Source organism: Trachemys scripta, chromosome 16, assembly GCF_013100865.1.
Source record: "Trachemys scripta elegans isolate TJP31775 chromosome 16, CAS_Tse_1.0, whole genome shotgun sequence".
Classification (NCBI taxonomy): domain Eukaryota; kingdom Metazoa; phylum Chordata; order Testudines; family Emydidae; genus Trachemys; species Trachemys scripta.
Genome location: NC_048313.1, coordinates 22,608,063 through 22,622,172, shown reverse-complemented (window position 1 = coordinate 22,622,172; position 14,110 = coordinate 22,608,063). Strand labels below are relative to the sequence as shown.

Below are 14,110 nucleotides of genomic sequence, written 5' to 3'. Positions count from 1 at the left end.
CCCCCCAACAAACCAAAGAAAATTAAATTAAAAAGATATATTCAAATGTTTGGTTTTCACAGGAAAACCTGAAACAGGTGGTTAACTATAGCAGGCTATTTCTGGCAGAAATGTCTGTTTCTGCAAAAAAGACATTTTCTGTCAAAAAGTCATTTTAGATGGAAAATTTTCAGCTAGCTCCATTCACTGCTTTTATCTCAGTTTTGCTATCTATATGACGAAGTTAATAAAACTGACTTACCCACCATAGGAAGGAGAGCGGGTTACTAAACACAGTTAATTAATGCTAAGTTGACAAAAGCAAATAAATGTGCATGGGAGGAAATAACAGAACTATTTATATACCTTACAGGTTTCTACAGTAACTTTGTCAACTCTGAGAAAAGACCTGGGCATCATTGTGTGCAGCTCAATGAAGACCTCTGCTCAAATATGCAGCTTCAATGAACCAAACAAACAAAATAGGATGATTAAGTAATAATCTGGAAAATATTCCAAACACAGTTATATAAATCAATGGTTCATCATCTGGAATCCTGGGTGCAGTACTGGACACCCTATCTAAAAAAATGACGTTGCAGAATTAGAGGGGGTTCAGAGAAGGGTGAGGAGCATGATCAAAGGCCTGGAAAAATTCTGTTCTGAAGAGGAGAGATTGAAAAGCTTGGCATTGTTTCCCTAAGAGAAGAGAGGATGTGATATGCCCACACCTTGAGTACTGCGTGCAGTTCTGGTCGCATCCTTTCAAAAAGACACATGTGATTTGGAAAAGAATCAGAGAAGGAAAACTACAATGATTAGAGGTATGGAACAGCTTCCATATGAGGAGAGATTTCAAAAACAAACTTTAGCTTAGAAAAGAGATAATTAAGGGGAGATATGATAGAGGTCCATAAAATCATGAATGATTTGGAGAAAGTGAATAAGGAAGTATTTACCCATTCACCTAACAAAGAACTAGGAGTCACCCAATGAAATAAATAGGCAGCAGATTTTAAAATAAACTAAAGGAAGTACTTCACACAACACAGTCAACCTGTGAAACTTCTTGCCAGTGAGAATGTGTGAAGATCAAAAGTATAACTGGGTTCAAAACCAGATGAGATAAATTCATGGAGGACAGGTCCGTCAATGGCTATTACCCAAGACAGCCCCATGCTCCGGGGGTCCCTAAACCTCCAATGCCAGAAACTGGGACTGGACGACAGGGATGGATCACTCAAAGTGCCCTAGTTTGTTCATTCCCTCTGGGGCACCTGGCACCAGCCTCTGTCAGAAGACAGGATACTGGGCTAGATGGACCATTGATCTGACCCAGTATGGCCGTTCTTTTGTTCTTAAGGGTCATTTCCCTTTATTCCTGTAATTTGATCAGACTGGGAACAAAGACATTTGTTTGGGGACTCAAATCATAGACACATTCTGTACACATAGGGACAGTAACTCAGGAATGTCTATTCATCCTGTCTCATAACACAAGGACTGGGGGATATTCAGGAAAACTGAATGGTGGCAAATTCAAAACTAAGAAAAGTATATACTTTTTCCATACACAATAATATAGTGGAACTCATTGCTACGAAGTTTCATTGAAGACAAGAGCTCAGCAGGATTAAAAAAAAAGGGTTGGCCATTAATAGGCATAACAAGGATATCCATAATTATTATAGGGAGGGTTAAATAAATAACCAAGCATTTTGGAAGCGATCTAAACTCTCCTGCTTTAGGACATGAGCCCGATCCTCTGGCTATAAGGAGTCAATAACTTCCCCTGGGGGTAGGTTATCCCATCACTTCCTTCTGCGGGGCTTCTTGCATCTTGCCATAGTCAAAGATGGAAGACAGGACTGGCTGGGCGCCTAGGTCTGCCTGTTCCTGGCAATTCCTGTATTCCTTCTAAAGCTCTTCTGAAGAGATCCATGTCACTCGAAAGCTTCTCTCTTTCACCAACAGAAGTTGGTCCAATAAAAGATATTACTTCACCCACCTTGTCTCTCTAATATCCTGGGACCAACATGGCTACACCACTGCAAACTGCTGTTTGGGAAATCCTTTAGCAGAAGGATTGCGAAGGACAAAGGATGGCCATTCTGTCGATGAATGAGGCGGAGGGGGGAGAGGGAGAGGGAAGGAATTTCTAGGGTGATTATTGTGCATTCTGAACCCCCTGCTATTTGCAGTCGTGTTTTTAGTTCTGAGGCTGCCGTAAACCACGCACTCCCCCGCTAGCATTCTTGTTCCACCGGGGGTGTATCCTGACCTGTCTCCTGGAGAAGGGTCGAACAGAAGGAACAATGCTCCTTGGAGCTTTTCAACTACACCCTTTACTGGAAATCGCCTGCTAGGAAGAAAAACGACCATGGAGGGTGCTGCAAAATGAGAGACTGACTCCGAAACTTTTGATTAAAAGAAACAGGGAAAAAGGCAGCACTGGTGGGGGGTCAGGGCAGCAGCAGCTGCTTTCTGGGCAAGGCTAGGTTTCTCTGCAACTCCAATAAACTTCCTTGCAGGGTCATTGCTTTGGTCCTAATTTCAGAGGGAGGATGGGGGACAAAAAGAAATTCTGCACTCAGCTGAATAGTAGCCTTTGGAGAAGTATGCACATCACTGCATCACTAAGGGAGGGCCGATGCCCCCAGCTTGTGAGAGCCTGTCTCCAGCCCATGCACGCTGGGCCAGATTCTCCAGGGCTTAGTGCCCACAACAGGGGCCAAGTTCTCTGAAGAGCTCTATTGCCCTTCAGCACCCAAACAAAGGGGCTGGACTCTCAAAGGTGTGCTGCACTGGCCTCTCCTGTCTGAACACCCGCACCCATGTTTTGGTGCCTAAATGGGAGCTAAGTTCTTTGGAAAAATCTGATTCCCCATAGTGGCCCGCTGACAACCTCTTTTGAGGCTGTTGGGCCCTGTCCTGTGATCTCGCTCTCATTCCCCAGTTACAAAAGCTCTGTCTAGGGGCTCATACACACAGGAAAGGTATTTCAGCAAAAGGTAGCGTGTGAATTTAATTCACTACCTCTGTTCTGGGATAAGAGCTTGCATGAGACACTTGTTCTGGAATAAAAGTGTTCACACGGGGAGCTCTTCTGGGTAGCTATTGGTAATCCAAGCCCTTAAATGTCATCTAGAAGACAGAAACCCATGAGCTTTAGGAAAGTCCATATTTGCCATCACTATGGGTAAGTGATGGAGCAAGGTGAATGGGTGGGTTTGTCAAATACAAAACGAAACACTTTTCCAACCCGAAAGCATCTTTCACATACCCCCTATTGACTTTTCCCTGAAGATTATCCATTTCAGAAGCTTTCCCTCTTCATCATCATCACACACACCCTTTCACCACACAGAACTCCTGAACACTGACATTAACCAGATGCTTTTGGCTTCCTTTATTGAGCAATAAGCTGTCTCAGTCTTGCTGTTCCCCAAATTTTACAGAGCAAGCACGGGGGGTTAATTATTGAGCCAAGTCTCCATTGGTGCAACTCAAGTAGAGTCAATCAGAGTTACAGCAGCAGAGAATATGGCCTGGTTTAACCCCCTGGTGCCGTCTGCAGCTGCTGGGATCTGCTCGCATGCAGTCGCAGGTCTATCTTTGGAAGAACAGAGAGGCACACGGGACAGGATCGGGCAATGGAAGGTCAAGGAAGCCCTCCTCCCATCACCTTGCCCTGGCCCATGCGAGTGCCTCACACCATCCGCCCGCTCCATCCTTGTGTTCAGGTCATGGCCGAGACTTCTAGGGCACCCAAGGGACCATGCATCATTCACACACGCGCCCACAAGCCTAAACAAGAATGGGCTGTCTCACTGTCAGAGCCACGCAAACAGCTTTGACCCCATTCTGACTCCGCTGAAATCCCCAAAGGGCTCCGACTGCACGGACTCCACAGAGGCTGTTATCTGCAGCGGCCCCATTAGGGCATGGCTTTCGTCCACGTTGTCTGGACTGAGGGATAATGTCTCCCGCAGCCCAGCCTTCCCTTGGGCTCAATTTGAGCACAGACGGGGGTCTGGTCAGCGGTGAATCTGCTCTGCAGTTCGCTCAGGGTCAGGGGCCGGGACTCAGGGGAAATTCTGCTGTTGATGTCAAGGGCAGCAAGACTGGGCCTTTCCTACCCATATGCTGCATCTTCCCTGTCTCCTCCAGTCCCCCCCTGCCCCCTTCTTCGTGGATTCATCCTAAGACCTTTGCACCCTATTTTTAACATCTGTGGCCTACACAATTCTGAGACACAGCCTCACACAGCAGTCACACGCTTGCTGCCCCTGAAGGTCTCTAACCCTTCCTCCCTGTTAGCACACCTACCAGCCACCACACCCTCCAATGAGTAAAGGGCAAAATATGTCTCTCTGCCCAGTCCAAGTTTGCAGAAGGCTGTGGAGCCGGGCTAAGGGGATGGAAATTATCCCAGGGTTTTCACAGAGCAGAAAGTCTCTGCATTAGCAGCTCTGGCGGTACCCTGCTGAGCCCTATCATTAATGGGTATTTCTCAGCTTTGAGTAGTAAAAAAAGGTCTCCCCCTCCCCCACTTGCTCAGCTGCCATTTCCTCCCTGATGTCAGTCCCATGGTGATGGCAGAAGCCAGGGTTTTACTGCAGAGATTCCAAGGGCTTTGGGCAATTCCTCTCGTCTGCCTCCATACAGCCCCCACAGGCCACTCCCTCCAAGCTCACCTTGCTCTCCCCTGCTGATTTCCAGTTCAAGGAGCAAGGAAAGGCTGGAAAGGGGATCCTAGCAGCAGAAAGATGGGTCAGGTCTGGATTTCCCCACCACCACCTTAGACACCCAGGTAAGCACCCCTGCCAGCAGCCAGAAATCCTTCCTCCTTGCCAGCACGATGCCTCGAAGTCACACTGAAATGAGCCAGTCCCAGGCTACATCTACACTACGGGGGGGGGGGGGGGGGGTGTCAATTTAAGATACGCAAATTCGATGTATCGGAGCCGACTTACCCGGCTGTAGGGACGGCGGCAAAATCGACCTCTGCGGCTTCCCGTCGACGGCGCTTACTCCCACCTCCGCTGGTGGAGTAAGAGCGTTGATTCGGGGATCGTTGGGACGCGATAAATTGATCCCCGAGATGTCGATTTCTACCCGCTGATTCAGGCGGGTAGTGTAGACCCAGCCCCAGTAACATCCACCCAGGGTGGAGTTAGCTACTGTTCTAGGGGGGTGGGAAATAATTTGCCCTGTTCCTGACTGTGCAAAATAAATAAAACAAAATGTGTTCCTGCCCTGCTGAACTTGTCTACAGCATCTGATTGATTCCTGGGCAATCATGGGCATGCTGCTGGCAGCAGAACATGGGGTGGGGGGTGGAGGGATGCAGCTAAGGCAGGAAAAGACACAAACTGTAGCACTGCATTAGCAAGTTGCAACAGGATGCCAGCGCTAATTCTCCTCCAGCAGAGAGACACCAAGGAACCACACAACTCAGATTCCTGCTTCCCCCCTCCCCCTCCCAGCTCTGCAAGCAGGAGTTTGCAGGCAGTAGCTTCTTTGTTTGCAGCTTGAAGGTTTCCCTGACTGAGCAAATTCTGCACTTATCAGGAGAGATCTGCAGCTGGGAGCATGACCACACGCTCAGATGTGAGCTGGGATGCAGAGGCTAGGGTGACCAGACAGCAAGTGTGAAAAATCAGGACGGGGATGGGGGGTAATAGGCACCTATATGAGACAAAGCCCCAAATATCAGGACTGTCCCTATAAAATCAGGATATCTGGTCACCCTAGCATAGGCACTTAACATGTTTATTTATTTCATTTTCATTAAGCACGTTGGATCGTGAAGGATGGGACAGCAAGCAGGGGTGGCTCCAGGCACCAGCGCAGCAAGCGCATGCCTGGGGCGGGAAGCCACGGGGGGGCGGGCTGCCGGTCACTGTAAGGGTGGCAGGCAGGCAGCTTTCGGCAGTGCGCCTGCAGGACGTCCGCCGGTCCTGCGGCTTCAGCGGCAATTTGGCGGCGGGGACGCCAATAGGGTGACCAGATCACCAAAGACAAATATCGGGACGCGGGGGGGGGGGGGCGTTATGTGGGGGGGCGTGGCGGGGGGGCAGGGCCAAAAAACAAAACAAAAAACCCTTCCTCCGCAAGCGCTGGAGGGAGGCCCGGGAGACTCAGGGGAAGCGTGGGGCCGGGGTGAGTGAGAGTCCGGCCTGGCCCCTTGCAGGCAGGACTCAGTTGGGTGGTAGGGAGAGGAGGGGGGCGGCCCGCGGGGCCAGGCGGCGGCTGTTCTCCCCCCCTGGGCAGCGGGACTCGGGAGCAGCCGCTGCTGCAGCTCCCACTGCCGCGGGGGAGGAAGCGGCCATGGCGCTCGGCGCCTGCGGCTCTGGCGCCCCCGAACCCCCCGAGCCGGGGCCTGCTGCGGGGACCCAGCAGCGCGCACGCTGGGCCCAGCCCCTGGCCAGTCGTGTCTGGGCTGCTGCCCAGCTGGTGCTATCGCGCGGCGGCCCCGGAGTGGAGGCAGCAGGCCCCAGCCCCCCCCCCGCCTCAGGGGAACGAATCGGGGGAGGAGGGGGTGTAGTTGGGGTTGGGGGGGGGGGTGCGAGCACTTCCGGGCTCTAGGCTCCGGGGCATTTCCTTGTTTGTCCAGTGTCCCGACCGCATGTCGGTCGGGACGCGGGACAAACAAGGAAATATCGGGACGGTCCCGATAAAATCGGGACGTCTGGTCACCCTAGACGCCGATGGCACGGCACTGGTGGACCTCCCTCAGGCATGCCGCCGAATCCGCATGACCAGCGGACCGCCTGCAGGCGCGCCGCCGAAAGCCGCCTGCCTGCCGTGCTTGGGGCGGCAAAAAGCATAGAGCCGCCCCTGACAGCAAGTAATAAAAATCAGAAAATTTCCCTGCGCTGGCCCTGCAGTCGCCAGGCCCTCTGCACCAAGGTCTTGGCCTGCAACAGCTGCGCACGCTGCAGGGAAGCCCTGGGATTGCAATACTGATAGACTGCACCTTCCAACCCAAACTCCCTAATGACCTTTGGGCCTGGTCCACACTAAGCCCCCACTTCGGACTAAGGTATGCAAATTCAGCTACGTTAATAACGTAACTGAACTCGAAGTACCTTAGTTCAAACTTACCGCGGGTCCAGACGCAGCGGGCAGGCTCCCCCGTCGATGCCGCGTACTCCTCTCGCCGAGCTGGAGTACCGGCGTCGACGGCGAGCACTCCCAGAAGATCGATTGCTTACCGCCAGACCCGGAGGTAAGTGTAGACCTACCCTTAGAGACTATATACACTCAGAAACACTAACATACAGCTGCCTCTGGGGTGCAGGGCAGCAGCCGCAATGCACAACACTGGCCAAGGAGACTGGGACAAACCTTGGGCCAGATTCTCTTGGTGTACTTTGCCAGACGTCTGCTGCATTCGATGGAGCTTCATCAATTTATACCAGCAGGGAGTTTGGCCCACGGGCTCTCACAGTGCGCACCGCCTGGCGGCTTTAATGTTTCTGCAGAGCAGACAGTACCTGGTGTTTCAGAGTCTCTGCAATGATATAATTCTCAGGGCAGTTTCAGTAAAAACCTCAGGCAGGACCGAGGCCAGGAGGGTCAAAGACCCTATGGGAGTTACATGCCCAAATCCCACAGACTTTGGACCATAGTGGGGCACAAACCTCCTCTGGCCTGTTTGAAAATACCAGAGTGAAACCTGATTTCATCATCCTTAAACCCTTTTATTGCAGGAGACGTAGGCGCTGATTCCGTGGGTGTTCTGGGGGAAAAAAAAGAGTGGGTGCTCAGCACCCTACAGCAGCCACACACCGACCAGCTCTTCCCCCTCCAGCACCTTTTGCCCGCCGCTGATCAGCTGTTTGGCGGCAGACAGAAGGCATTGGGGGAGGAATGGGAGGGGAAGCGGAGTGGGGGTGGAGCCTCGTGGGAAGGGGCGGAGTGGAGGCAGGAAAAGGCGTGGTGCGGGTGGGGCCTTAGGGGAAGGAGCAGAGTGGGGTGGAGCCTCAAGGCTGAGCGGGGCTGGAGTTCACCCAGGGAAAGCTGAAAGTCGGTGCCTGTGGCAGGAGAGACGGAGGACTGTTTCTCTAGAAGCCTCCACACCACTACAGCTGCTCCCAACTCCACTGGCGTCCATAGTCAACTCCCCCCCTTAGGAGAGCAGAACACTTCGAACAGAGCATCTGTCTGCCAAAGTGCCCCCCGCCCCCCGACAGACAGACACAGGGTGTGATGTTAATACACTGCTCACATTCCCGGTTTGCGCTGGCCAAAGCTCAGCATTTGCTCTCTGACAGAACATCATATCTTCTTCCGCCACAACCTCCGGCTCTTTGAAGAGCCACAGCTGCTGGCCATGTTCACAGAGAATGGAGAAAAGAGAATCTCAGGGTTGCAGTCCCCTCCTAAATACCTCAGAGGTGCTCCAATTAGAAGCCAGGGAAGATGCCAAACTCACCCCTTTAGCTTGGCCTTCTCTCAACAACTGCAAAGAAAGGAAAGGTAGAAGGAAAGGGACAGACAGGGTGAGGCAAGGAGTGAAAGGAAGAAGAAGGTGGGCCACGTGATGGATTTTATGCTGTGTGTGGTGATTCTGGAAAGCATTCAGATGCTATAGCGTAGGTAGAGCTTGTAATGGATTTATTTTGTTCAGACTGATGGTTAGTCCAATGATTATGGAACAAGGTATGCTGATCGCCCCAGAAGTTTCAATACCTAACACCATGCTAGAAGTGATGCATAAGTTCTGCTATCTAGTAGGATCAACTAGTATCGGATAACTCAACTCTAGATAAGGAGCTGAATTCTCGAATTGGAAAGGCAGCTACCACATTTCAGCCAACTGACTGAATGTGTGGGAGATAACAGAAAACTAACACTGAGCATCCAGATACATATCTACCGGACATGCGTTTCAAGCATAAGGGTGAGACCTGGACAACCCACAGCAAGTGTGAGAGAAGGCTAAATACCTTTCACACCCTCTGTCTTCACCATATTCTAAATATCAAGTGAGAAACCAAAGTTCCTGATGCCAAAATTGCCAAGTCTAATCACTACTCTGGACAGCTTCACCGGATGGATGATTGACACATTCCAGATGATCTTCTGTATGAAGGATCTGCAGATGCTCCAAGGCCACTGGGCCAACCTAGGCTCAGGTTCATGGACATTTGCAAGAGGGACTTGAAACCCTTCAAAATCAACATCCCAAGCTGGGAAGATGCAGCAGGGAACAGGCTACCCTGGAGTCAAAGAGGCTGAAGAGAGATGGTGGAGAGAGAGGAAAGCAAAGAGAGCAAAGATGAAAGTGCAACAGGTCTCAAGCACTCGTAGTGCCCGAGCTCCATCCTCTGACCCTGTGCTTTACACCTGCACTATTTGTGGCAAGGACTGTCACTTGTGAACTGGACTTCCTTAGTCACTTGTGATGCTGTAACAGGACACACAGTAACGGAACTGCTTTGGCACTGACACCAGTCTTTTGAGACAGACAGTTGCGATAGACAGCTGGTGATCAGCTCCTCTACATAATACTGGCTGTGCCACTAAAACACATTTAGGACACAAATTAAAAACAACAGCCCTCTTTTTACAGGGCAGCAGGCTGGATTCTTAGCCCCTCCACTGCCCCTTAAGCCAGCAGGTCTGAGGACTCTTCCAGCCTGAAGGAATCTCCCGCTGGCATATGTATGGCGTATCTGGATCTGTGTGCCCTCCTTGCAGCCCCCAGGGTGTGATGGAGGCACTGGGAGAGAGTCAGGAAAAGGGGTGACAGCCATAGTGTACTGGCACCTCAGTGTTCCCCAAAACCCCAGTGGGAGCCACTGCAGTTGCATGTAGGTTAGAGCAGTCCTGAGGCTGTTCTAAGTTACACCAGAGGCCAAACCATTCCCCAGGAACCCCAGGGGAACAGGAGGGTGGCTCACAACCACCTCCCCCCATCTCAGCTGTACTGGATACCTCTTTCCCTCTCTCACTCCCCAACACCTGGGCAGACAAGGGAAGGAGCCCCATGGCACCATGCAGATTGGGAAGCAACTTACTAAGAATGATGATGACGGTTTTGATGAGATTGATCATGGTCTCCTTGTAGCGGGGGTGGAAGCTAGTGTGCTTGGACATGCTCGTCATCTTCCTCTTGACATAGACAAAGATGTGAGTGTAGACGACCACCATGATCAGGAAGATGACCAGGTTGGAGAGGGCCCAAAAGGTCAAGTAGCTCCTGCTGTAGAGGGGCGCCATCCTGGAGCAGTTGCCCAGGTCACACAGGCAGTGCCAGCCATAGGACGGGATGAGGCCCAGCAGCAGGGCTGTGACCCAAATGCAGATGATCAGGATCACCACCCGCTGGTTGGACATGGAGCTGTGCAGCTGCATGGTGAAGATAGTCTGGTGCCTCTCCACTGCGATGGCCAGCAGGTTCACCACCGAGGCAGTCAGGCTGGTGTCCAGGAGGCTCTGCCGGATGAACCAGGTCCTGAGAGAGAGCCCTGCTGTCCTGGGCCCCGTGTGGAACATGAGGAACATGTAGGCAATGCCCGCAAAGAGGTCCGCTGCCGCCAGGTTCCCCAGCAAGTAGTAGATGGGGTAGTGGAAGCGCCGGTTGATAATGATGGCGCTGATGACCAGCAGGTTGGTCAGGAGCACGATGACGCTGACTGTCAGGCCCAGGACAACAACCAAAACATCCTTGGTCCTCCAGTAGGAGGTCAGCTCCTTCCGGCTGTTGTTGTAGAAAAACCCCACACTCTCGTTGTAGTAGCAGTGCCTCATCTTTACAGTCCCTGAGGACAGGAGAGAGTCATGTTAGTTCAACCACTGGCACACAAAGCAGCCCCTGTTTATAGCCCCTGAGAGACGCACTGAGCTAATACTCCACGGCCTGGTCTACACGTCACATAGCACTCAGTTGGGGAAACTTTTGCAGCGCCATGGTTAGGTTGACTGAACCCCTGGTGCAGACACAGCTAAGTCGACAGGAGAATTCTTCCATTGATCTAGTCACTGCTCTCGGAGAGGTGGATATACACAGCGATGAAAGAACCGCTGCTGTAGTCAGTGTCTCCTCGGCAGCAGCACAGCTGTGTCACTGTAGTGTTTCTCGGGTAGAGCTACCCTAAGATACAAAACAGGAAAAAGCGAAGGTATGACAAACCTCAACATCTGCTACAGACATGAGTCTAATTAAAGTAAAATAGGGTGAACAAGAACCGGAAGCCATCTGAGCTGCTGCCATAACAGCCCTTCCCCCATGTCCCGTAAACCAGGTGCCTGATTCACCTTTGCCTCGTGCAGTCATTCACTGCAGTGCAAGGTGAACACAAATTGGGTGACTGACGCTGCACTTCTGTAAGTAGCTGCACAAGACGCTGGGCTGCAGGGGCCCGTGGAGTACAACCGACTCCAGGAAAATTATGCTGAGGATGCAGCACAACTCCGGAAACAGATCAGGCCTCAGAGATTTGCCCCGATCTGATAAGGGATTCCTCCTCAGGAATATCTGCTTCCCGACCAAGCAGCTATGTGTGGGAGACAGAACTGCAATTGTTATTGTTGCTCCAGCTGCTCTACTTCAAAAACTGAAAATAAAGCACATAACACAGACCTTTATCAGTCAAACATCAAGCAAAAATCTGACAAAACCTTTGATTCCCTGCAGCTGTCACCCACCCTGCAGCACCGCGGCTCCTGGCTTGGTGAGTGCCCAGCTCTTAAATTGGTTGAGCTTATTTTGTTGCTCAATGCCTGATGGTAACTCCCGGCTGGTCCTGAACTGCACTCTTTTCCCAGGTCTTACTAATCCTTCTAGAGGGGTGGGCACTGCAAGACTAGTCTGCCAAGGGGCAGATGAGTACTGAGAGTCTGGTCTTTAACACAGAGCCTGGCCAAAGACGCTAAACTGCTGCAGGAGGTCAGCAAAATATATCAGGGGGCTGGATAACTTCATTGGCACTAATACCTTGGGAAGACATTGGTACAAAGGCAATTGAATCTCATACTCTAGGGTATGAACTAATTCCCTGCCTGGGTCAGGGAGCGACTCTCCTCCTCCCCACACCCATGCTGAGGTCCCTGGAAAGACTGAGAGGCTCCAGCTGCACTCTAGTGCTGGGAAAGGCTGTTCACCTTTCCTTGGAGCATCAGGTACACGCTTGCTGGTGGAAGCAGGATATGGGACTAGCTGGACTATGGTCTCCAAGGTGATAAATCCTACACACTGAAGCACATACCTCTTTCAGATTTTAAACTACGCTTCTCGATTGCCCTGCGGAAGCCCAAATCAGCAATCTGGGTGAAGTCAATGGGGATCAGGTACCCAGAGCAGATGCAAAGTCAGACTTTAAAAATGGAAGCTAATTTATTTGGAAAAAACACTAAACATTTTAGGGAATTATCCCAATCAATGTCATGCGGCATTAGAGCGCTGACTCAAACAACTATCAACACAGAAATGGGTCTAGACGTCTTCTCTGGAAGAGAAGATTTACTCCTCGGGATGTTTGCCTCCTCAGCTAAGCAGGGCTTGACCTTTCCTTCGATAGCACAGTCAATACAGCTGCAGGGAAGAGTCAGCAGCTATGCTTGCACTGGATTTCCCAAATGCCATCAGACGTGCAATTGTGCATCGTACCTCCAGTAGAGCACCCCCTAATCCCTCAGCACCAGAAAGTGACTCCTGCACGTAGGGACTGAGCCCAAGTGACAATGGGAGGTCTAGAACTCCATCTCCTGCTCAGAATGGTTCCAACTCCCCATATCCAAGCCTTGATTTTAAATCCCTCCAGCTCAGTGGTTCTCAACCTTTCCAGACTCCTCTACGCCTTTCAGAAGGCCGATTTGTCTTGGGTACCACAAGTTTCACCTCATTTAAAAACTACATGCTTACAAAATCAGACCTAAAAATACAAGTGGCACAGCACACTATTACTGAAAGACTGCTTATTTTCTCATGCTTACCATATTATAAAATAAATCAACTGGAATAGAAATATTTTACTTACATTTCAGTGTATGGTACACAGAGCAGTATAAACGAGTCATTGTCTGTGTGAAATTTTAGTTTGTACTGACTTCGCTAGGATTTTTACGTTGCTTGTTGTAAAACTAGGCAAATATCTAGAGTTGATGTACTCCTGGAAGACCTTTGCGTACCCCCAGAGGTACACATACCCCTGGTTGAGAACCACTGCCTTTTCTTACTCCCCTCCTCCACCTGTTACCCTTCCTTACATAGGGCTGGTTTCTGCTCTCCCTCACCACAGTGGGTACAAGAGTCTTCTCCTCTGCAGCTACAGCGATCCAGAGCAGCCTCCCTGCCTCTCCTCCATTATTTTCCAAAACAAATGTGAAACAACCACTTTTGCCTTGGCCTAAGCCTTTTCGTGTCCCCGTCCCCCCTCATTACTTGCTGCTCTTTAGCCATATGCAGTATCTGAGTTGCAGTTTGCATGGGAGAAGCTGAAGAAGATGAAGGTGCCTGGCACCTAATGTAATTTCAAGCCCCATCATCATTTCCTTCTGCAGCCAACATCCCACGCTGAGTGGTACAAAACGTTTGCATTGGAGAAACCACTGTTTGTGTTTTGCAGCTATTCAGAAGCTCTCCCCTGGCACCTGCCTGCATGAGTTTCCCCTGCTGTGTGGCTTGAGATCGGGATAATGAGGAGTTAATTAAGAATTCTAACCTCATTAAAGGACTATGAAATAACAGCCCCATAAACAAGCAAGTGAGATCAGGCGAACCCTGACTATTACACAAAAACTTCCCAGCATCTTGGTTCTCTAACACAGGGGTTCTCAGGAAAAAAATGTTTGGTGGCCTCAGAGTGTGGCCACCAACTCTTGCTGGTGGCCGCTCCCACACTTTTTCCTAAAATACTTAATTAGCTTTAGGAAAAACAAATAAATATGCACATGTACGTATCCAAATCATTGTAATTTATTTATTGCTAGATAGTAAATCTGTTGTGAAAAGTGATATTAACAAAAACAAATATCACTTTTCACAGCAGACCTAATCAGCCCTGGCAAGCCAGGGGACAAATTAAGTCCTAGATGGAGTGTTGGGAAGGCGGTGGGGAGCTGGGGGAGATAGGGGGGGACTGGCACCTGAAGTTCTGTGGCCAGAGCCCGAAGCCCT

The 14,110-nt window shown here is 50.6% G+C and overlaps 1 protein-coding gene across 4 annotated transcripts in view; it reads right to left on the bottom strand.

The window, feature by feature from the left end:
- Positions 1–14,110, bottom strand: part of LPAR2 (lysophosphatidic acid receptor 2) — a 38,937-nt gene that overhangs the window by 9,451 nt on the left and 15,376 nt on the right. For 2 of the 4 annotated variants that reach the window (XM_034792556.1, XM_034792553.1), the window contains one exon: positions 10,011–10,754. In XM_034792556.1, the coding sequence (XP_034648447.1) occupies positions 10,011–10,743 (733 nt within the window). In that variant the 5' untranslated portion in view covers positions 10,744–10,754. Of the gene's footprint in view, positions 1–10,010; positions 10,755–10,833; positions 11,087–11,250; positions 13,837–14,110 lie in introns of those variants that run through there. The other 2 variants (XM_034792555.1, XM_034792554.1) reach the window with 2 other exon arrangements.